The sequence below is a fragment of the Streptopelia decaocto genome, assembly GCF_964273445.1.
Source record: "Streptopelia decaocto genome assembly, chromosome: 1".
Lineage (NCBI taxonomy): Eukaryota > Metazoa > Chordata > Aves > Columbiformes > Columbidae > Streptopelia > Streptopelia decaocto.
In genome coordinates, this window is record NC_138663.1 from 41,030,947 (window position 1) to 41,054,195 (window position 23,249).

The window sequence follows — 23,249 nt, forward strand, 5'->3', positions numbered from 1 at the left end:
TTGTTACACAAAAAAAACCACCCAAAAGAATAAGCTTTATTGCTGTGCATCCTACAGAAATGGTTACAAGAAAGGGCCTTGGATTAATATATCAAAGAAAACATGGAACAGCTGTGCTCTCCCTAGGAAGGCACCAGCCACGAGCAGGTTCCTTACAAAAGAGGGCAGCACAGAAATACACTGGAGGAAGGTGGGGGGTGAGCAGACACATGGCATTGCCGTTCTGTTCCTCAACACTGATGCATGGGGAGATTTCTAACAATTGAGAGGAGGCTTGGTAAGAACACGCACAGGGTGTTTCCCCACATCAGAAAGGACGCTTGTCTTTTTACTGAGCTGGTCTCCTCCACATGTAAATATTTGCCCACCAGGATTTTTATAGCAAGCTGGGACAGCTACTAGCAGAGCTTCTGAAAAGGCAAGAGACAGTAATCCTCATTTGTTCTTTCTGATAGTCAGTTTGATCAAATTTCAGTCCCCACTCTGTTACTTCTCAAACCTCAAGTATACTACTGGTTTTGTACTGCTTTAGAAAAAAAATAATCAACTGTTTTTCAAGAATAGTTAAGTCCAGAGATGATCCAAGACTCTTGCCAACCTGACAGGAGCTGTAGCTGTGTATGGATAGGATCACCTCTTCTTGAAGCCATACTTTTTCCTTTCATAGAAGAGGTCTGTCTTGGAACTGCCCAGGTTGACGATCTTAGGGCAACCATCCCTCTGTAAGAAGAAAAGAGGATGTAAGTTAGGAGATGGATAAACAGAACTACATCATCACTTACATAGTTCTAGTCAGTTCTCAGTTCCCACGCTTCTTACCCTGTCCTTAACACACATTTCAAATACCTGTGCAGACGAACTGCTCTCCAGTTCTGGTTCCTAGCAGCCAGAGAGTGGAACAGAGGAGGACAGATGCCTTTTTAACATTACTCTAGGACATTCTCTTCCTTGGAGTGAAGATGGAAAACAGCTCATATAACATCAGCAGTTTAATGAAAAGGATGCTCAGTACCTCAAGACTGGATTATTTCTAAATTAAGACAAACAGGATTTATAGGGCCCTTTCCTTTTCTTCACCAAAAAGAATCTTGTCACTTTAGATGTCACCAAACCATTCTTGTGTTTAGGGACCCTCTTGGCTGTGACACAGAACTGAATCTCAGATCTCCTGCATCCTGGATTGTTTGCTGCAGAGGCTGTATGGTCATCTTGGAAAAGGACAGCTATTCACAGCAACTACATGGATACGTTCTTATACCTGAATTCCAGTAGACGGTGAGAAAAAAGCCACAAGAAAGCAAGAAAGGGAGTGGGGGACACCCACCTCAAAGGTGTGGTTGCAAACACAAATCAGAGATATACTTCTTGGTGTACCAGGGAACATTTGTCCGTGAGCCACTTGAGTCCAGCATCTGCGTAACGCTTAAGGGCAAAATATTGCAGCTGGCAACAGCAGCTCTGAGGGGCCCAGCAGGCAGAGGAACACGTGTCCTTGGCTGTTGTTTAAGCCCCAGTGGGTTAGATTTGGAAAGCCTCTGTGCATATGTCAACCTCTGTAGAAACTGCACCCAAGCTGCCCCATCGATACCTGCTCCTGTGCAGGAGATGCAACTCAGTGGGGAGGGTCTGCGTGGTAGAAATAACAGAAGTGGGGTGAAAGAAATCATCTCTCCCCCATACACCTGCCACAACCCATCTCTATCTACTCTCTCCTAATTTGATTTTGAACCTCAATAGTAGGACTCTTCCAAGCCTTGCCTCCCACGATCCAGGGAGTCTGTGACAATCTTGACAGCATTATTGCAGGGCTCTGTTCATTCTTCCACCTCCTCTTAAGGAGGCAGCATACAAGCATGCTCCTGTCCCCAATAAAATCTTACTTTTTCCAACTCAGAGCTGTCCTGGTGACAAGGCAGGATTTTGGCCTTTATCCACAAATAGAAATTAGGTGAAACCATACCTCATTCCTCCCTCCATCAGAACAAACGTACCAAGAGTAACCAGACCCTTTGCCTCATGCCCAACAGCATTCTACCTACTCCATTCTAGTATTTGTTTTCTTCCATTTTAGTATTTGTTTTCTTGCTTCACCATCTTTTTCAGCCTTTCTCCGAGGATGATGCAAGTGCTGTGACTGAAACCTCGGAATGTTGGAGCATCAGGTAGAAAGTTCTGTCCATCTGCTTTTCTTATTCATTTCAGCACCAGCTACCATAATTGTGACAGGCAGCACTCAACTATTCTCCTTCTAAGCACCCTGCACCTGTGCCAGAACTTTTCAATCCTGCAAGTCAATCATGTCAAGTCTGCTGTTTCAGACCTGCAACTTTACATCTGCAATAATCCCTAACATTTGAGTTTGCTGGTACAAAGCAGCTGTCTTCATCCACAGCAGCCGTCAAAATACCTCAGTTCTGACATATCATTCTCCTGCTTCTCCAGCCCTACATTTTCTACAAACCTCCTTTGCAGAGCAGCTGGCTATTTCATAACTGAACCAGACATGATAAGCTACAGGTGAGCATAGGTTATGAAAAATACCTATTGGGAATCAATATGAATTGTTAAAAATAAAACCAACCCTATTTTATTAATGACTTATCAAGCCTGGTATCTTGGTTCCAAAGGCAAGTGAACAAAACTACTGTTTCTCACAGCATTTCTAGTAGGAGGCAGCACCACCATCACAGCACTTCTATCCATATTTAGATACCAAGGAAGATTATGGTCCTGTCCGATCTAATGACCAAATTCAGACAAGGACCTGCCCCTGTCCTGATTTTTGGCGCAGCCCTCTACAGAAAATGTAGGCACTGAAGAGAATTAAACCAGCAACTCAGATGAGCATGTTCCTCTTATCAGTTTGAACCATTCTCTCAGCATGTTCTCCACTGTCATTAGGAGGTGCTGGAAATGGCATTTGCAAAGCACCAAAATCCAAACAACCTTTAACAGATGCTCTCACAGCTACCAGGTCCATATTCTGGTGATGTTGCAACTGTGAGCATCCTGTTCTTGCTTCTTCCTAAGGTCTTTCCACCACTTCATTTGCAGTTCTTCACGACTTGCACTCATGGTGTTGGATATTAACAAACACCTTACAGGAGGTGAACAGCTGCCTCACTTCATGTATGCAGTATCTTTCAGCACAAGAAGATTAAACAGCACTGACTATAGAAAAAAGGAATCATTTCCCCTTGGTCAGTGGCTGATAGTGTACTTGTAGTGAGAAGCAGCTCCTACCACAGCCCTTGCAATGTTCATAATATCTCGGACCCTGATAAAACCTAGGCTGAGAGATCAACAAGATAACAACTTCAAACTGTAACAAGCATTGTGGGAAGGAAGTGAACTGTGCACGTGCAGTGCAAAGTAGTCACAGATCCTTCAACATGAAGAGAGCTACAAAACCTTAAAATGCTGTGATACTTCAAAATGCTTTGCAAACACAGGGAACTACCAACAAGGGAAGAAAGGTGCAAGGTAATGAAAACCAGTGCCAATATTGGTAGTGGAACCCAAGCATCCCATGACCCAACAAAAATTTCAGTAGTTCAAAGCCCCTTAAAGATAAACATGGTTACTAAATAAAGACATAATCAATTCAAGAGTAGACTGGATGACAACATACATCTTTTTCCTGGATGGTACACTCCTTGCAGTAGTAGGCGTCAGACACTCCTGGACCCCCGCAGATCACACAGCGCCCTTGGTACGAACCGTAGTTACACTCATCACAAATGCGCACAAGAGTGCAGGGCCGAACGTAGGAGTCACAGATCACGCATTTGCCATCACCTGCAAATACAGCAGTCTTTGGTTATAGAATGTCCCTTTCTCCCCCCCTACATAGAAGATGAAAAGCTTCCTAGTCAAAGAACTTGCCTGTACAAAGACAATACAACTGAACTGCAGAAATTTCTTTGCAGGCACTGAGTGCAAATTTGTATTTGCACACAGACTTGAGAGGAACAAGGGCCAGTAGCCTGCAATATTTTTTTTTAATTTAATCATGCATTCATAACCAGAGAATAAACCCAAAGTCACTTCTGTGATTAACCAACACCTGCATAGATCATGCCGTTACTTCTACTCTGAATTTTTGACTTGCGAAAAAAAAAAGCTGGACTGACAGGACTTGTGTCCTTACCTACACAGAAGCAGCAGTGCAAGCTTCTCCCACAGTGCCACATCAACAAAAGTCTGGAGTTACTATCCTCAAAGAGATGAGATAAGAGATTGTACTCGTGGTGCCTTTAATCCTTCATCTGTGAGAAGGCCAGAGAAAGAGCAAACTGGCGTAAACAGCCATTTCACAAAAGTTGCTCTTGCTTTCTCACGAGGAACTGAGTGAAATTCAAGTACTCATATCATACAGGCCAGCAGCCATCAGATGCCATTGATGGTCTCTGCTGTGCTGGATGTTACCCAAAACACTGACCTAAGGATGAAAGGCTTCATATTCTATTACCAGTTCCCAAGGCATCTTAATCCTGACTCCCACAAACAGCTCATCTAACCTGCTCTTAAATCTCCAGCACGACAGCCCTCAACCGCTACCAATGGGAATGTTTCACTGCTGAGTGCTCTTGAAAACAATCTTGTTGCTTCAGGCTGTGCTTCTCCCCACTTTGCTTATTTTCATACTATTTTTGAGTCACAAACTAGTAATCTTATTTGCTATGTATCCAAACAAGGTTCTAATGACAGATCATACTCTTTCTTCCCTGCTACAGTTGAGCACTGGCATTTGATTCTGTGGGTTTTTTCCTGTTTTAACTCAAGATGTTCTCCCTCCCACCACTTCTTCTCCTAGATGCTGAAAGGAACATTTCTTAAGGTGTAAAGAAGTTAGGTTCCCGAAATGCATTTTTTTCCCTGCTTTAAAACGATCAGCCTGTTTGTTTTGTATTACAGATTATAAGGAACCAATCAAAAAGTCACTGTAGCTGCAGCTACTGAAAATGCTGGCAGCACACACTCTAGAACAGCACATCTTTGTGTGACAATCTATTTGAGCATATAACTTTACAAATGTTCATTGATTTACACTTGCAATACACAAGTAACTCTTCCCATCTCAACAAGCGACATCAAGTTCGTGGTTAAAGCAAAAACAGAATCCAATCCCCAAATCCAAACTTTATGCCCTAAAAATGGCACCATTTTCTTAAGTAACTATATGTAGAAGCTATACTTACATTTTTCACAAAGTCTGCCGATTGCTGTAAGAAGAAAAAAAAATTATTTGAGGCAAAAGCAGGAGAAAAAGGTAAGTCACTAAAAGCTTGAGTGTCAAATAATTATCTTCTGCAGTGAGCAGTCTTAAAAAAAAAAAAGTAAACCATAGGAACAGTTTGAGCATAAATATAAACATTTTTATAATAAACAATATATATACTCCTGCAGACATTTACCAAGACCAAAATTTAGATGCACTGTGAATGCACAATGATGCCCACTAACAATAAGAAAGTGCACATTGATTATTCCAGTTCAAACACAGTCAATGTACCCGACCAAAGAAAATTCTACACATAAGTTTTGACATAGCTTTTACACTGTTTTTAATGAGAAAAAACAAAAAAATCAAGTGTTTATTAGATTTAAGGCAGCCCAAATACCTTCAGAACATGAAGGTAGTTAAGTATATCTTAGAAGTCTTGCCACTTGTCTAGGAAACTCGCAACGATGATGTTAGTAACGTGGATAAATGACATAGCTATCAAGTTCTAAAGACCGCATGTCCACATTCACAAAGACTAAATAGTGGTTCAGTTGAAGTCTGAGGGTCAAGGGCTTCGCCAGGCTAGAAATTAATTTTCAACACAGACAGACCGTTAGCAACATTAACTATTCTAAAAAGAAGTTTTTCATGGACAGTGCAGCTGAATATTTTGTGTTTAAGGTTCTTTCCAAGGAATGAAAAAAAATCTCGAAAAAATATCTCAACTTCTAATCTTGTATAAGACTTCTTTAGCGGACAAATTCTGAACTAAGCAACACGAATAAAACTCATTATCTGTATACAGGTGTAACCTAGAAGATAATTTTATCTTGCAGACTGAAATCTTCTCTCAGTACTGGCTGAGGCCTTCAGCACATTCACCTGGCTGCACCGGTATGGCCACCACAAGAGTAAAGTACATTAAAATAGTACTTTTCTGTGTTTAGCCATCAATTTAATCCACCTTTCTCCCCACCTGAGGAACAAGACCCCCGGGTTGGCCTGGGTTCAAGCCATTCAGCTCTGCGCAGAGCAGCCCCAGAGCCCCGGGGGCAACGCGCCGGGCCGGGAGCCTTCCTGACACAAGCACCTCTGCCGCTGCGGGGAGCAACTCTTAAACCATGGCGGAACATCAAAATACAAGTGAAATAAAATAGTGAGGGAGGAATGAGGGCGGAGCGGGGGGGTGTGCCCTTCCCCCATCCCCCTCGCCAGGCCTAACGGCCGCGCGCCTAACGGCCACTAACGGTACGCGCGCGCGCGCCTTTCCCTCGCCCCGCAGCGGAGAGAGGGGGACGGGGGAGCCCCTGCGGGACTCACTCACTCACCCACGCCCGCCTGCTTGCGGCAGAAGATGAGGTCTGGGTGGTGCTTGGCCATGGCGACGCGACACCCGCCTGCCGCCCCGCGCGCTCACCTCCGACCCGCGCTCCCACTGCCCCCGGTCCTGGCAGGGGTGAGGACAGCGCCTGGCAACGCGCCGGAGCGGGAACGCTGAAGCGCAAATCGTGCGGACGGCTGCCAAGAAAACTCTCTCCGCGGAGCTGCTCCACCGTTAACCTTCCCCCGCCCAGAGGAGACCCATATCGCGGCCGGTGCCCCTCTTCTTGGTGCAAGTACCTCCCTGCCAGGACCTGCACAGCCCCGCCCCTCGGCGCCCCCAGCCGCGCGCCGGAGGTATGAAAAGGGCCGCGTGACGCCATCGGGGCGCGACTTCATCTTTGTCAGTGAACAAAATGGCGCCGTACTGCGTCCTGGCGGCTCGGCTGCGGGTGAGCGGCGCGGCGGGGGTGGCGGGCGCGGGGGCGGCGGTAACGGGCGGGAGGAGGGGAGCCGCGGCGGGGCTCGGGCCGTTACCCGCCGGGTGGGCGGGGGGCTGCGGCCAGCATTCCGGGCCGTCCCCGGCTGTCCCCGCCTCCGCCTGTAGGTCAGCGTGTCCCCGGCGCGGCCCTGCGCCCCGTTTCCATGGCGATGGCGGGGAGGCCGCGGCGGCGGCGGCGCGGCCGCCTCCCGGGCCCCGGGGCAGCGTGCGTCCCGCCGCCGGGCCGGCCGGCTCTCAAGGTGAGCGCAAGGTGAACGGGGCGGCGGCCTGGCCCGGCCGGACCCCGCCGCCGTGGCCGTGGGCGCTGTCAAACCGCGGGCCCGGTGGGGCGCTGAGCCCCAGGGCGTGGGCCCTAGCGGTGAAATACAAAGCCTTTCCCGGAGCCTTGCTTTTTTCTTTCTTTCGTCTTCTGTTTCCTACCCTTATCAGCGGGCACCAGCACAAGGTGACTCCTCGTTGTGTGAGTGCAAAGCCTATCTTTCAGCAACATTGCTTCAAAAATCCTACTTTTAGTGTGAACAGAGGCCCATGGATGAAAAATATGCTATGGTCTGTATATAAACGGGACCTAGGGAAACTAAAAAAGCAGCCAGAATAGGCACATAAACTGCCTTTTTTCCCGGGGCAGGGATAGTGACTCTCACAGCCTTGACTGTCATGACCTCTAGAAAATCACATTTGCTTGTAATATGAACTCACCACAGAGATTCTCTTACTTGAGACATTATTATGTTTAATGTGTACTCAATAATAAAGGTTTTGTGGTATTTTTAAGTCTGGAAAGCAAATGTTAGGCTGCAATTTTATTTCTTTAGGGTTGCTAACTGTGATAAGCAAGCCTGTGTGCCCCTTAGTAAAGCACACGATCAAGTCAGGCAATTTAACTTCTCTGTTTGCCACTTGTGACCTTGGCCAATGTGTTCCCTTTTCTTGAAGAGTCGAAGTAAGAACTTGGCTTCTAGTATTCTGAAAGTACTTTGTGAAGCTTAATTCATGTTTTATATTTCTTCCTTACTTTAGAGATAGGTGTTTCAGTAGAATATAGATTTTTTAATTTAAGCAAAAGTTGCAGAATAGCACCGTTTCAGTTAACTTGATATATTAATTCTCAACAGTTAAATAGTTTTTCATTTGTACTTTGAACAGAAATCACTATTCATAAAACAAAGACAATTCCTTTATTAGGCTAATGATTTGGTTCTCATTTTATGGTGTGTCATTGTATGAGAACAAGCAGTCATTTGCTAAAATTAATATTGTATAATATAAAACAAAGGCTACCACATTGAATATGTGAATTTAATATTCTAGGAGGCTGTCTTCTATTATCAGGCCCAAGGTACATGTTTTTTTTTCGTCCTATGAAAGACTAAATCTGTGATCATAATCAAATGTATCTAGATGATCTCTTTAGGAGGCAATTTTTTTTTTTTCCTCATGCATAGCAGCTTGGAAATTAATGATTATGAGAATCACCTTGCCAATCATTGTGATAGTGCCAGCATTGACCGTGGCACGTATTATAACTACTCATCTCCCATCCTAGAACTGTTTTGGAATTGGAACTGCTTACCTCTGAGGGAAATAGATTATAATTAGCCTGATTTGGGCTGACTGTTCTATTTAAAGTACAATTCTTCTAATAGCCTCAAAGGGTCAAGATCTTTTTCATGCCTATGTGTGAGGTGCTTTTAGTAGCATCCCATTTCTCAAGCCACGTTGGCTGCAGTTTGACTTAAAAGAGCAGTACTGTAAAATTCTAAACCATACAAAGTATCAGAGTCTTTTTGAAGGCCTTCTGAGTAAGTACTGGCTTTATGTATGGGCAGCTTTGTGTATGCTGGCACACAGCAGTGTTGGCTAGAGCTGAAGTGGTCAACAGAACCCAATTTTGGTTGCTCTTTGGAGGTGGGGTCTAGAAAATTAGACTGCATTTGCAACTTGATTATACCACACTGCTTTTTTTAGGCTGAATCGTGGTGAACGTTGGAAACTTGGCCAGTGTTCTTAGATCAAGGAGGATGAGGAAACATGGTATTTTGGGTTTCAGCTAGGATTTCTAGGACTGATTTCCCAGATAGGAGTGCATGTGGTACAGTTGCTGCTCTTTTGAACATGAGGTTTTGCTTAGTGGACTTGTCTAACATATCTGCTGCCAAAATATTAGTTTTTGAATCCAGACTCCTCACTGTAGTGAGGTAAATGTGAGATAGCTACCTTTTCAAGATGAGCTTTGAAAATCTGTAAAGATATTATAAGTGTTGACCTCTTTACAGAAATTTCAAAATTAATGACCCATTTAATAGCCTGGCTTTTTTGTGTCTTTTAAGGAAGCTTTTCACTTGCCAAAATACCAATAGATTTAGGAGCCCTGTCATGATTACTGCCATTTCTGTTACTGAATAAGGACACTCAGGTGCTGGGATAACAAATTTAATGCCAGATGAGAAGAGATCACTTGGCAGCTGTTTGCTGGGTGGTGAATTTGGAAATTAACAGTTCCTGGATAAAGGGGAAAATGTATAGAATGCTGGCTGCCTGTTTCCCTTGGCAATTGGTCTCAAGGCACTTCTCACTACTCAGTAAAAAAACACCACAGAAGCCCCCCAGACCACCTACTGTTCCAGGAAAGAGCAAGAAGGAATGAAACTGGAAACTCTCAGGCTTGTGGCTTTTCCTTAGTCTTGTAGTTCTACCACCCCATTTCTGAGTATGCAGTGGAAAAATGACAGAGATGGAGAATCAGCAGTTGTGATGAGTGATATAGAATCATAGACCCATAGAATAGTTTGAGTTGGAAGGGACTTTAAAAGGTCATCTAGTCCAATAACCCTGCAATGAGTAGGGACATCTTCAGCTAGATCAGGTATATGTGGCAGATTCTTTATTAGGAGAGATCAACCTTTTGAACCAGATAGTGTACGCTGTTGCTTATTGTTGGTGGTGGATCCTTAGGTTTGCTGGACACCAACATGAGAACAACCATATCAAATCAAATTTATTCCCAGCAGAGTGGAGATGTGGGATGAGATTTAGAGCCCAGTAGAAAAAGGATAGCACTTTTTTGATAGGTGCCTTTTATAAGTGTTATGTAGACAAAAATGATTCTCTAGTCTTCTGAAATTGATTGGCCACAGTGATTATTTTTTCCCCCAGTCTTACTGGCCATCACAGAAACAGACCTTCAGTTTTCCAGACTTCTCTGCCAATCTCTGTGCCCAGACAGGATCCTTCACCTCAAACACTCTCCCTTCCCACTTCTGGTAGCCTGAAGTTGTGGTCAAGCACAAGTCAACTAGTTTGTATTGCTACTTCTGTGATTACCATTAGAATATTTATAAAGTATTTGAATGGAGCCATGGAGTATATTTAGTGGAGCCATTTCATAAAGTAAACGGGTACATAGACATGTATGCTCAAGCTGAAAATGTTTTATCTGAATTCTATCTGAAAAATTTCTTTGTGTCTGCCTCTCTTTGGAGAGCCCTGCTTCAGATTTTTATCATAGTCAGCTTTGGTCCCGGGCAAGACTAGAATGCTATGAAGGTTCTGCCATTACTTGGATTTGAAAATCTGTTCTTCTGTACACTGAATTATGGTGAAATTTAACTTTCAGTTTACTGGGTGATAAGGGGGAACTCCATTAATCAGTTGTGTTCCAGGGTTAGTTTGGGGGGTGGGGAAAGAAGCAATTGCTGCATTAAACCAAAATACCTTTCCTGGTCTGGAGAAGAGATTATTTTTCCATGAACACTGATGAAATCTCTCTGTGTTTTTTCCAGCCACTCCAACAGTTGGAGACTTTCACAAGATCATGGGTATCTTGTGAGGTAAAGACATTTGCACAGCAGTAGTTACGCTGGGTAAATGCTTAAGAAAAAAAAAACAACAACACAGGACAAAACAAATGAAAGTTACATATCTACTAGGTAAAGAGCAGCTTATGTGTGTTAAACAATGAGAAGCTGGGTTGTGTTTGATTTGGGGTTTGATCGTTTGTTTGGGGTTGTTTGGTTTTGTTTTTTTTGATTTGGTGTTGGTTTTTTGTTCTTTTTTTGTGCTTTTTTTTGGTGCAAGAAGGAAAAGTTTCAACTCTGACACCTGTGACGTTCTGGAAGTTCTAAGCTTAAAGTGCGGCACAGTGAAACTCGATGACTGGGTTTCGTTTGCACTCCTGGAGGAGCAGTGCCCTCTCTTGTACCACCGCGTTCACTTACTTCAGATATTCTTTAATTAAAGTTGTGTCCAGTTGCTGTAGGTCTGTGTGGCTCCTACCAAAAGCTGTTTATCTAATAGCTTAGGATTGTTTGGTAAAAAAAAAAAAGTACACCTTTATTGCCAGTGTGCTGGCTATTCTGGTCATGCCTCAATTTTCTGAACTTTGTGTTGTATCAGATACTAACAAATGTTATCAAAAGGACAATAAAACAAGAGATTTGGATAAAAATGGATGACGTCTCATTGATTGTCATTATTTCAGGCAATGTTTTCAATGCTGGTAACAAGAAAACTGGAAAAAATATTCACAAGAAAAAATTAAAAATGCTCGAACAGATCTAAAGAATTGACTAGCATTTTTGACAAGGCAAAACCAGTGGTAGGTACTGTGCAAGGGATATTTGCTGATTTATGATCATACATACCAAAGGGATATTTAGTGCAATACTTCTGTGTTTATTAACCTGCACTTATCAAAACCTTATAATGCTGAAGTAGAGGATGAATAGAAAAAACAGGATTAAGATCAGAGTGTAATACTGGAGGAGGAAGAACTCTGAAGTCTTGTCGTCAGTCTGTTTCCAGCCACTCCAACAGTTGGAGACTTTCACAAGATCATGGGTATCTTGTGAGGTAAAGACTGGGACTTTCAAAGGATATAAGAAATGCATGTGCCAGCTCCTTGGAAGTTTTTCTGGAGGCTGCCCTCTGACTCAGTTTTCAAAGCTGCATGGGAACCTTTTAACCCTGGGCACTGACCTGCCTCTTTCAGGTCAGGTGCTGTTGAGGTGCGTCGCCATAGCCTGCCCTTCTCCCATGTTCTACGGAACTGTTTCCCTGTGGGGGCTGCCCAGCCAAATTTGGGCTTTTTTTCCATGGCATTTTCTGCTGATGCGTTCAGCTCACAGTGTAGTCTTGCTGTTAACTCACGTGCAGGGCAAGTGGGAAGCTTTTCTCAGGGGAAAGGTAAGGATGCCTTTGTGAGACTGAAGATAAGGAGCACGTGGATCTGCACAGCTAGGTTGGTGAAGCTGATGTGTTTGTTCCACATCTTACCTCTCTCCTGCTCTGCATTACATCAGAGGCCAGGCATGTACATCAAAGTCACTCCAGCTAGCGTTGAAATGTGGCTCACCTTATGTGGAAATATAATAAACTTTGTAAAGATATGCAGGGACCCTGCATAGGTATTTTAGTATGTGATGGTGGGACAGGTATCTGGTCAGTCCCACACTGTGTCATCTGCCAGTCCTTCAATATAAACTCAAAACCAGTGGGCCAATACGAACAAAGGGTTAGCTTGCTTTGTAAACTGCATAGGTTCTTCTCCACCATGACTGTAATATGTCAGGACTATAGCAAACTGGTGTTTGCTTAAGAACTATTTCAGCATTGCCTGAAAGCAAATTTTTCGCTGAAAGCTTATGGCATCTGGTGTTATAAATAGAAACGTAAAATTATTTGGTAAAATCTACCCATTCTGGGTAACTGGTGTCTCACCGTTTAATATAATACATGGTATTGTATGATCAAATGTTGATTGGGTGCCTTTAAGAACCTTGGCAATTTTTTCTATTCCTCAGCCTGTAAAATCGCAGGAATAACAACTGAAAAAACAGCTGTTTTATTGATATGTTATAGGAATTCACTCTGCAAGGTTCCATGGCTAATACTCTCCTTTTTCCAGCATGCCTTGAATGGTGGGATACGATGCTACCATGTTGCTCCTGTCCTGTGCCAGCGGGCCAAGGTGGCCATGAGCCACTTTGAGCCTAATGAATACATAAATTATGAAAAGCTGGAGAAGAACATCAACATTGTCCGTAAGAGGTAAGAATGGAGGAGGTGAGGGGTCAACATGCAGAATTTAGCTTTGCGGTGATGGGAGAGGAGGAAGAAAATGTTGTGGAGCTCTGGCATAGGGAATATTTACTGGGGAGAGCAGCTTTGAGCAGTGGCAGTCGCAAATGTGGAACATGAGTTGTAGCGTCCCCAGGTAGTGGTGAGACACTGTGGGAGGGGTGAAGGTTATGAGGAAGCACTGTAACATGCAGAGGAGGTGCTAGAAAGGGCTCTGTCCTCTTTGTTTAATGCTCTCCTTGAGAAGCCTTCATATTGACCCTTGCTCCTTCCTGGGGAAGCAGCACGTGGGCAGTGGTCATTACAGGCTAATGCTCCTTTGCACTCTGTTTTGTCAGTGAATGTTCTCCCGGGCTCTGCTGTAGGCGTTAGGCATGGGAAGGAGGGCTAAGAATCCGTAGCATATGTAAACCTAGTGACCTTAATCTGCTGATAGAGGCTTGTGTGCCTGTTAAGTTGTCATTCCTGCTCCACTTAGCTCGGCAGTGGTTTGTGTGACATGTCCTTCAGACTTTGCATTCTTTGTTAAATGTGGTAGCTCTCATTTCAAGTCGTTGTATCTACTTAGTTACTTCCCAGAACATCTCACCACTGACTTAAATAGATTTCTCAACTGATACAGCTACACGATGAAATGTCTGAGGTCATGAAACTCCACTTAGTTGTACTTGTTTGCTGTGGGATATCCTGTATTTGTGAATTGAGTCTGACCTCTGTCTCACCTCCACATTTGCTGTCCTGAAGTCTGGCTCAAGAAATGAGTAGAGTCAATGTTTCTTTTACTGTATAGGAAGATTATAAAAGAAAGCACAAAGTGACATCAGTCCATATGGTCTTGAACTTTCTGGACTGAGCCCTTGTTTTAGCTGACTGCCAGTTGATATTTTAGTGCTGTAAGAAGACCAAGCAGGTTTCTGTGTGTTAATACGACGTAACAGTCTGAGTGAAACAGGGAATCATTCTGTTACATGCTTAAAAGGGCAAATGTTGAAGTGCACAAGATGCAGATACTAAAATTCTTTTCCCCAGGCTTGACCGTCCGCTGACCTTGTCTGAGAAGATTGTATATGGACACTTGGATGACCCTGCAAAACAGGAGATCGAGCGGGGCAAGACCTATCTGCGCCTACGGCCGGACCGCGTGGCCATGCAGGATGCCACTGCTCAGATGGCCATGCTGCAGTTCATCAGCAGCGGGCTGCCAAAAGTGGCTGTGCCTTCCACCATCCACTGTGATCACCTCATTGAAGCCCAGTCAGGTGGTGATAAGGATCTTCGAAGAGCCAAGGTCACTATTGCAGAGACATTCTGTCTGTTTGAAAGCCTTTTTCCAGTTGAAGGAAGATTTTTGTATTATTTTTTTTCCCCACCAGGACAGCCATGAATCAGATATGGTAACAGATTGGCTGTGGTAGTCAGCTCTGTAGATAGGTCAGATGCAGCAAAGAAACAGAGTAGACAGATCTTGAGTTTTTCAGCTGAGATGTATCCATTATATGGTTTAAAGGACCATGAATGTAGGAAAAGGTAGTCTTTATCTGTTAATGATGGAAGTCCAGGTGGTATGTGTGTTCTGGAGAGAGAGAAGATATTTCAACTAAGGGAAGAGGAAACATCTATTTCAAAGGGGAAAAAAAGGAAGACACATTACTCTAGAGGCTTATGCTCTTTATGCTGCAGTACGGCAGCACGAAAAGCTTCCTGAATATGAGTCTGCTTTCCACTGGTGTATCTTGTGAGGGAGGAGCAAATAACTATGCTATTTTCCCAAACCATTTGCTAGCGATTAGCTGAGAACACTAAAACATGCAGCTTTCAGGGCTAGTGAGGGTAGGTATCGATGTGTATAAAAGCATGGAGGATGTTGGCTTTTAATTGGGAATTTCAATGTGCTGTTTGTCCAACTGCTGATTCACTGCCTTTTTAAAGTGTCCTGCTCACTGTTTTACTGCTTATTACTCCGTAGGGCCTTCTTCTAAATGTAGGCACACTCACTTCTCTCCTGCATACCACAGTGCATCTACCAAGGAGCAACATTCTCTTAACATAGCAGGGAGGTGGTGGAAATCTTGTTACTCCAAGTGGACCTGGCTTGAGTCCATTGTCAGAGCCAGGAGAGATTGTGCCTTGGACGTTGACACCAAAATTTACAAACAGTAAACAGTTTGCAGGGACCTGGCTGCGTTTTAATATTTTAGTCCATATCAATCCTCAGAAACTCCTGATGTTAAAGTAACTGCTTCTGGCTTCCTCCTTCAGGCCACAGTAAAGCAACTTGTACCACCCAGGAGTGAATTTGGGGAGTTCTTGCTCCGCTTGTCTCAGTCCTAAATTTGCGATTAACTATTTGAGACACTACTAAATAAGACAGTTTCTTTTCTTCCCTTCACCTCCTGTCTTCCCCTTTGCCCTAGTCCTGCATTTGTTCTCTGTGGTGCAATTATATTTGCTGCAGCCTCGAGCTGAGTCCCTCCTTTGCCATCCACTCTGAGCAGAGCAAGTGAAGGTCCTGCCACCTTCTGACTGGGTTCTGCTTCTGCTGCTGCCAGTTGGCACCCAATGAATGCTGGCAGGCCGGAGGGTGGTTTGGATCTGCTCCTGGCACATCAGCGTGCTTTACTGGGGGAGGGATGCACAAACAGAGTGAAGTGACCCGACATCCAGTGCAAAACGAGGCTTAAAGAACTGCTGCTACCTCATGGGAAACTTCAGCAAATGTGTGCTGAGACAATTCCTCCATTATCTCCAGTTTCCCCTTTCTCTTTATTCTGAAGCATAGCTGCATGAGAACACTCTTTTAAGAAACTCTCTCCTCCTAGCACTTATCTTATCTACTCTGCCACTCCTCTGCCAAGAACTATCAGGACATAATAGTGTCATACTTCCTTGGCAACCGTGGTTATTCTCACAAGCAATTTTCATGGTTTGACCGCCACCAATAATGGTGATAGTGTAGCAAGAAAGGCAGCATTATATGAGTCTTAAACAGGGGGCTTGGTGGAATGAGGAATGACACCCACCAAATCCCCTAGCAGCGAGCAACTTCCAGTTCCATTTCTTAATCTGTAAAAATAAAGCCAAAATGCTTATCTAAAGAGTTTGAAATGTCTGCAAAGCATCTGCAAAGCAAAAGGAACAGCTGGTAGACAAGGAAGGAGGGGTTAGAAAAAGAGATGGAAACCAGTTGGAAAAAAACCCTGAGAATACAAGAAATGAGCAGAGCATTTTTAAGTGTCTTATTGTCAGGGTTTTCCTTTAATTGTGCTATTTCCCTTGTGCTAGTTGGAATTGGAAACTGAAAAAGATGCTTTAGTAGAGCTGCAAGTTGGATGAAATTAAATGGCCTGTTAGAACTGACTGGCAAACCGTCTCAATCCCTTTTGGTTTTAGAGAGTGATGTGCATCTCCCTCTAGCTGCTGCAAAGCTGTGGAGCAAACTACAGACAGGCATGGGAGGGAAGGAAATGTGTTTGAATGAGCTCTTGATTTGTGGAAGAACAAAATGTGTTACTAATACTGTGCGTTTCCCTGCATGAATAGGAAATAAACCAGGAGGTGTACAACTTTCTAGCAACGGCTGGTGCCAAGTATGGAGTGGGATTCTGGAAACCAGGGTCAGGAATCATTCACCAGGTAAAGTGTGTGGGTATGTTTGCAATCTTTGAATGTGCAGTGGCTCTTTTACCTTATAGTGAAGCTCAAGTGCAAACCCTTAGAGAACTTCACCAGCTTAGGGAAGCAACTTGCTTTCCTTGAGGCGGGTGAGGTTTCTTGCTTGCTCTCTCTCAGTTATCTTGACAGTGGTGGTTTTTCTTAAAGGTTATTTTGGTCAAACTGTAACCTGATGCGTGATTAGGCAGTGCCAGCAGCATGCCATGTGAATCACAGAAGCTTGAAATACCTTAACTGCTTGTGGCTTGGCTCCTTTTGGTACGGTTGGGACAGTAAGGTGATGCCATGGGGCTGGCTACATAGGACTAATGTGAATTGCTTTTGGTGGTAAGGAAAGCAGTTTTCGGAACATACTTTTTATAGGGTTATTTTGTATGTATTTGGTTCCATAAAAGCCAGGGGAGTACATGAGGACACCAAACAAAGCAGCTTACTTTAAGTACTACAGAATGGCAACACATAACGAGTTGCTATGTGAACCGAATATAATGCAAAACAGTTTCCAACAGTTTCCAAATCTTGAACCTCAAAAGAATATGACTGTCCCAGGATAACTTAACACTTAATGAGGCTTTTTTTTTTTTAAGACCAACACCTCTGGCAGGATTTCCCTAACTTGCTTTTGGTAGATTTGCTTTGTGGATCCAGTATACATTTTTCATTGTTCCTTTGAGCTGCAGAAAGTAAAAAATGAAGTTTTCGTACTATTCTGGGATGAGCAAGGATCCGTGGGCTGAGATTTGGTACCTTGTTCTGTCATTACATCCTCCAGAAGGAGTTTGAAACACAAGCAAATTTACAATCCATAAAAAATTCAATTACATTCCTGCTACTGAAATCTGCAAATACAAACTGATGTAAATTCTTGTTCTTGTGTTCTTTCTTGCTGCCTTCCCCCTCCTTTCCCAACAAACAAGGAAGCAAACAATGTGTTTTTTATTTTCAGATCATTCTGGAGAACTACTCCTACCCTGGGGTTATGCTGATCGGCACAGATTCACACACCCCCAACGGAGGTGGCTTGGGAGGAATCTGCATTGGTGTGGGTGGAGCTGATGCTGTAGATGTCATGGCAGGAATCCCTTGGGAGCTCAAGTGCCCAAAGGTAGGAGCACAAAGAATACTAATCTTTGGTGGGATGGATGAGATTTAAGATATGCAAGAAATGTTGTTTTTTTCAGGGGCTATGTATATAAGGCATTATGTACCATTACAGTCTTGTTTGTAAGCACACACTGGCTTAAACAGCTGGTCTATGGTTCATTGGTGGCTTTGAGTTTCTATTTCCAGCCTTTTTACTCAGGAACTGAGAACAATAGGTGAGTATCGTTCTCCCTTCAGTTGGCCCTGCCAGTGGTTTCAGCCCTTGTGCACATGTTCTGATACTTCAGGATTTTCTCCTTTTTGGTATTGTGACCCCACGGATTTCTTAGGAAAAATTCTGAGGAATTGCTTTGGCTGCTGAAAAGAAATGATGTCAGTATTTTTTTTCCCATTAACCTTGCTCAGGTTATTGGTGTAAAACTGACCGGCAAGCTTTCAGGCTGGAGTTCTCCTAAAGATGTGATCCTGAAGGTGGCTGGAATCCTCACTGTCAAGGGTGGGACAGGTGCTATCATCGAATACCACGGGCCTGGTGTGGATTCAATCTCCTGCACTGGTAAGACAACACAAATCTCTTATCTCAGTGGATTGTTGTTGGAGCTAGTGTTGAGTTGTCCGTGGGCGCTGGGAAGGGAATCGGGCAAGAAATGCTAAATGTTCTCCCTTAGCCTGGCCGAGAGATTAGAACATGGAAAACTGGGAGATTGGGTGAGAATGGAGTAACAGGACAGCACTGCCATGGTGAAAAAGTGACCTCTCTGCATTAAATCTTTTTGTGACTTTGAGAACACTGAATGGTTAACTGAAGAATCCTGTAAGATGGGGTGTCAGGATAAGAGTAAGGGTGGAGGTATTCCTGCGTATGCTTAGAGGGTGGAGATGTCAGAGATAAAGGATGACATTTTCATTTCAGCCTAAAATAGGCTGTGGATAGAGGAAAGAAACAGGTTGAAGGGCATACATGTGTGACAGATGCTATAAAGAAAAAAAGCTTTTTAGAAAAGCAGGGCAGAGGGCAGACCAGAAAGCAGAAGTTAGTAACATGCAGCCATACACTAGCTAGTTGTGGGTCTTGGGTGCTGAATTTGAACCAGCAAAAATTGCAGTTGTCTGTAAGGATGCTGGTTAGGACCAGGTTACAAAAAGCGTTCCTTTCTTTGGCTTGAAGTGCAGCCTTCAAGCTGAGCTTCTCTCCATTTGCATGGCTTGGCTACAGCTTGTAATATTTGATTTTACAAACTGAGAGCAATTTGGGATTTTTCTTCTGCGAAATTAGAAGAACTTGACCTCTGATATCTGCTTCTGGCTTGTTAAATGTCAAACAGCAGCTTCTACAGCTTCATTGCTGTGTCCTTGAAAGGCATGGGTGATCCCACTGCCATGAACAAATGTTGTTGGTTTTTTTATTGTGTTCTGTCACTGAAAGTTTTTTATTCAACACATAACATTTCTCACAGATTTAAACGAGATGGTAGGTAGGGCTGGGACACTCATTGCAGGTAGCAGAGGCACTGCTCACTGCTGTGAAGATATTTGGTGCTCAGTGCAGACAGGGGGTTCCCTGTCATCCCTTCCAGTATTTGCAGGAATCAGTGTAGCTTTTAGCTCCTTCCTTGCAGAAAAATCTTGTCACAGGCACTGTATCGATCAGAAACGTTTGGGGCTGAGCCAGCCATTACCTAGACAGTGTGTCCTTTCTGCCGTGGCATTAAGTTTCTGTGGCTAATGCCCTGATCTCTTTTGGCTTTGCTATTTTTTCCAGGGCCCGACTTTTGGAGAATTGGATGGTCTTGAACTTTCTCACTGACCCTGTGGTCTCTTCTCTCACTCCTCTAGGAATGGCAACCATCTGTAACATGGGGGCTGAAATTGGAGCTACCACATCGATCTTCCCTTACAACGCACGGATGAAGAAATACTTGGGCAAGACTGGGCGAGCTGGTAAGAGAGTTTGGGGGTTGAACTGGGTAAATGTGTGGGTTCAAGTGAAGGTGTATTCTGGGGGCAGCATCCTCCCACAACAGTGTGTGATGTGACTTCTGACCTTGCATGATCCTGTAGGTCACCTAGTACAAGCAGGAAGTCTGTAGATGAAGTGGTTGGGGAAGTATATGGTGGACACCCTGTGTATGCCTGTTCCAAGCTTTTTTTTTTCCCCTCATATTTGCTGCACTTTGCAGATCTCCCTTTTCTCTTATTCCAGACATAGCTGCACTGGCAGATGAATTCAAGCAACACTTGGTACCAGATGCTGGTTGTCAATATGACCAGGTGATAGAAATCAACCTCAGTGAGGTAAGGCTTCCTTAATGCTTGTCATCTTGGATGTTGTGATGTGATTCTGCTTTGTGTGAAAGTGGACCAAGCCGGGAGTTTGATGTGACACCCTCTGTGCTATGCTAGACCATACAAAAACCACTCAGCTCTGCTTCACTGACAGCTGCTGCTCCGGTTTTTGTGTAGGAGAATCCTATTTAAACAGCTTCCAGATAGAGCTATGAAACTAATTGACTTGCTGCTGTGTTTTGGGGTTTTTCTTGGCTACTGTAACTTCTGACTTTGTCACTGTTTCTTAAAGCTGAAACCGCATATCAATGGACCTTTCACACCAGACCTGGCGCACCCTGTGTCAGATATTGGTGCTGTGGCAGAAAAGGAGGGCTGGCCTGTTGATATCAGAGTTGGTGGGTAGCATTTGCTCTTTCCTCTGCCTTCATCCTTGTGGCGTAAATGTTGCTGTCTTGGGATAAGCGGTTGGTCACATAGCTTGGCATCAAATCCTTTAATTACTGCTGTTTGTTCTTTGACTTTGCCGCAGTGTCATCTCTTCATAGCCCTGTGAATTTGCTGGGAAGATTAGTGACCACCTGGCTCAGGTGTGTGGGATGAGATCTGGGACAGTAGGAGGAATCTTAATCTCAAGAGGCAGACGAGTTTTTTTTCTGTTCTTGGGAACTTTTGAATTACTGGGTCGACAGGAAATGTTACCTGTTGAAGAGCACCTTTGTTAAAAGTCTGTTGCAGGGATTTGTCTGTTGCAAAGATCTGTCAGGAGGTTGGTTGTCAGTCCTCCCAGCAGTTGGCTGTTGAGCTCTCAGGACAGGGTAAAGTTAGTACTTGCTGTCCTAAAGAGCAGGCTTGGATATTTATATACTCACTTGTGGGCTGGCAACCTGTGAGCTGGCTTCTCAAATGTTGCTCGCTGAGGGAATGAAAAGAATGCAAATAAATTGTAAAGGCCACATCCAAGGTGGAAAATGTATTATTCAATAGCATTACAAATAGGATGGAGCAGCAGTAACTGAAAGAGAATTTATGTTTTGCTGGTTAGCACCAGAATGCTGTTGGGACACTACAGTATGTCCTTGTGTGGTCTTCATACTGTAACAAAGGATGCCTTTTTTTCATCATTTCCTCCATTTCTTGCCATCTTTATGTGAAGCCTTTTCTGTCTTTGTGGAACAATAGCTCTCTGTAGTAAGTGACTTAACCAAAGTACAAGTAAGTGACACTTGGATCTTGTAAAATAATAACCAGACTAGTGACCAGGTAGTGTGTTCTTGCTGTACAACCTCCAAAGCTGGACAAGGGATTTCTTGTATATTGCTGGGAGGTTTGAGAGAGTTACTACCTAAAAATGTTTCAGTTCCTCATCAGCAGAAAAGGTGGTTGTCCCTTGTTTTCTTCTGATGAGAAATGGGTCAGGGAGAAGCTTCCTAGAACCGAGGCTGCAGTAACCACCTCCCTATTTCTGTCAATCACCACAGGCTTGATTGGCAGCTGCACCAACTCCAGCTATGAGGACATGGGACGTTCTGCAGCAGTGGCAAAACAGGCACTAGCACACGGATTGAAGTGCAAATCTAAGTTCACAATCACACCAGGCTCAGAGCAGATCCGTGCCACCATTGAAAGAGATGGTTATGTGAGTATGGCGGCTCTTTACACTTCCAGACAGTAAAGTGTTAAACTTTCTTCCAGGCAGTACTCAGGAGTCCAGAGGTAACTGACAGAAACCTCTTAAACTTTGTCTTCAGTTATCACTAGAGGCACAATCACTGTTGCAGTAACTAGCCTTGTCTTATGATGCCTGAGGGTCCTGCCGTCCCCTTGACAGTGGTTTGATCTGGTATCTTTGCTACCTTGGGCATATAAAGACAAGGTTGGCATTGGATAGAGCTGAGACACTTATCAGGAACTGGGGCCCTGAGGAGATAACAGAATGCATAGGAAGGGATGACTCACGCTCCTGGGATTCTGTGTATGGCCATGGCCGATGAGGGGCCGGCACCCACCTGCAATCCAGTTTTCTTCTTTAAGAACAGGTTAGGATGTGAGCAAGCCCTTTGTTGGAAGTTGGTTCCCATTTTAGGCTAAACTTTTGGCAAAACACGTACTTTATTTAAAAGGATACTTTCTGTAGAGGAACCATCACCTATTTTCTCCTCTTTTCTGTGCAGAAAATTATATTTTAATTAGTTCTAATATTAAGTAAATGTTAGATGCTGTCACAGCTTGGAGACCGAGTCTTTACATGTGGATATGTTAATCCAATACAGTCCACAGTCAACCTTTCCTTATCAGCTGCCCTTTTAATTGAATTATTTGCTGAAGGGACTGAGCAGGCATCCACGCTTGCCTGCATTGTCGCCATTTCTCTCCTTACACGGATGAGAAGCATGTAGGATAGTAATCAGACCAGACGCTGCCCTTCAGGCAGGTATCTGTGAGTCACTGGATTGCTGAATTTGACATAGGTAGAGAATGGGAACATCATGGCAAGTCACCCTGTGCTCTTGCCCAGCATTAACTTCCAGGTTTATTGAGATCAAACCCTATGTATTTGTAAAAGTGACTCAAAACTTGTGAGTGAAACAAGGAGGGGAATTTTCTTGGGTTTGGTGTTTTCTGTTAGAAGGCAGGTGTCCCCTTCCCCCTGAAAGAGCAACCCCAGAAATTATTTCAGACATTCTGCTGGTGACAAAGTTGTTCTCTACCCCTAGGCGCAAATCCTGAGAGATGTTGGAGGGCTGGTTCTTGCCAACGCTTGTGGGCCGTGCATTGGCCAGTGGGACAGGTAACGTGAAAGATGGACTTCACTCTAGCTTTGTATCTTTTAGCTCCTAAAGTGCTCTGTAAAGCCAAATTTGATTGTAAATATAATGCACTGGGAATTAAAAATAAATGCTTAAAATCCCATTGGCCATAGCTTTCTGATACGCACTGGAGGAGGAGAAAGACTGCAGATTTATATTGAGTCTTTAGACAAATGAAGCTGCAGAATAGCCACAAGTGTGGCCACACCTGGAGGCTTCTTAAAGTAGACAAAAAATGGAGAGAGATATT

General features: G+C 43.9%; 2 protein-coding genes across 3 annotated transcripts in view; one reads left to right on the forward strand and one right to left on the reverse strand.

Annotated features, from left to right (window-relative positions):
• Window positions 1-6,930, reverse strand: PHF5A (PHD finger protein 5A). 2 transcript variants are annotated; one of them, XM_082043260.1, is made up of 4 exons: window positions 6,556-6,815; window positions 5,202-5,225; window positions 3,632-3,798; window positions 1-720 (listed from the first exon to the last, which is right to left on the reverse strand). In XM_082043260.1, the coding sequence occupies exons 1-4, from the start codon at window positions 6,605-6,607 to the stop codon at window positions 631-633; spliced, it is 333 nt and encodes a 110-aa protein (XP_081899386.1). In that variant the 5' UTR covers window positions 6,608-6,815; the 3' UTR covers window positions 1-630. The 2 variants fall into 2 exon arrangements, 1 of the variants encoding a protein (XP_081899386.1); XR_014183132.1 differs by lacking the exon at window positions 1-720 and adding an exon at window positions 4,151-4,268 and having other exon boundaries at window positions 3,662-3,798; window positions 6,556-6,930.
• The window catches only part of ACO2 (aconitase 2), a 21,267-nt gene continuing 4,863 nt past the window's right edge, over window positions 6,846-23,249 (forward strand). The window contains exons 1-11 of the mRNA XM_082043259.1: window positions 6,846-6,999; window positions 12,955-13,097; window positions 14,157-14,415; window positions 16,668-16,760; window positions 17,746-17,904; window positions 18,309-18,459; window positions 19,740-19,844; window positions 20,107-20,198; window positions 20,482-20,587; window positions 21,671-21,828; window positions 22,907-22,980. Of these exons, the coding sequence (XP_081899385.1) occupies window positions 6,964-6,999; window positions 12,955-13,097; window positions 14,157-14,415; window positions 16,668-16,760; window positions 17,746-17,904; window positions 18,309-18,459; window positions 19,740-19,844; window positions 20,107-20,198; window positions 20,482-20,587; window positions 21,671-21,828; window positions 22,907-22,980 (1,376 nt within the window). The 5' untranslated portion in view covers window positions 6,846-6,963. The remainder of the gene's footprint in view (window positions 7,000-12,954; window positions 13,098-14,156; window positions 14,416-16,667; window positions 16,761-17,745; window positions 17,905-18,308; window positions 18,460-19,739; window positions 19,845-20,106; window positions 20,199-20,481; window positions 20,588-21,670; window positions 21,829-22,906; window positions 22,981-23,249) is intronic.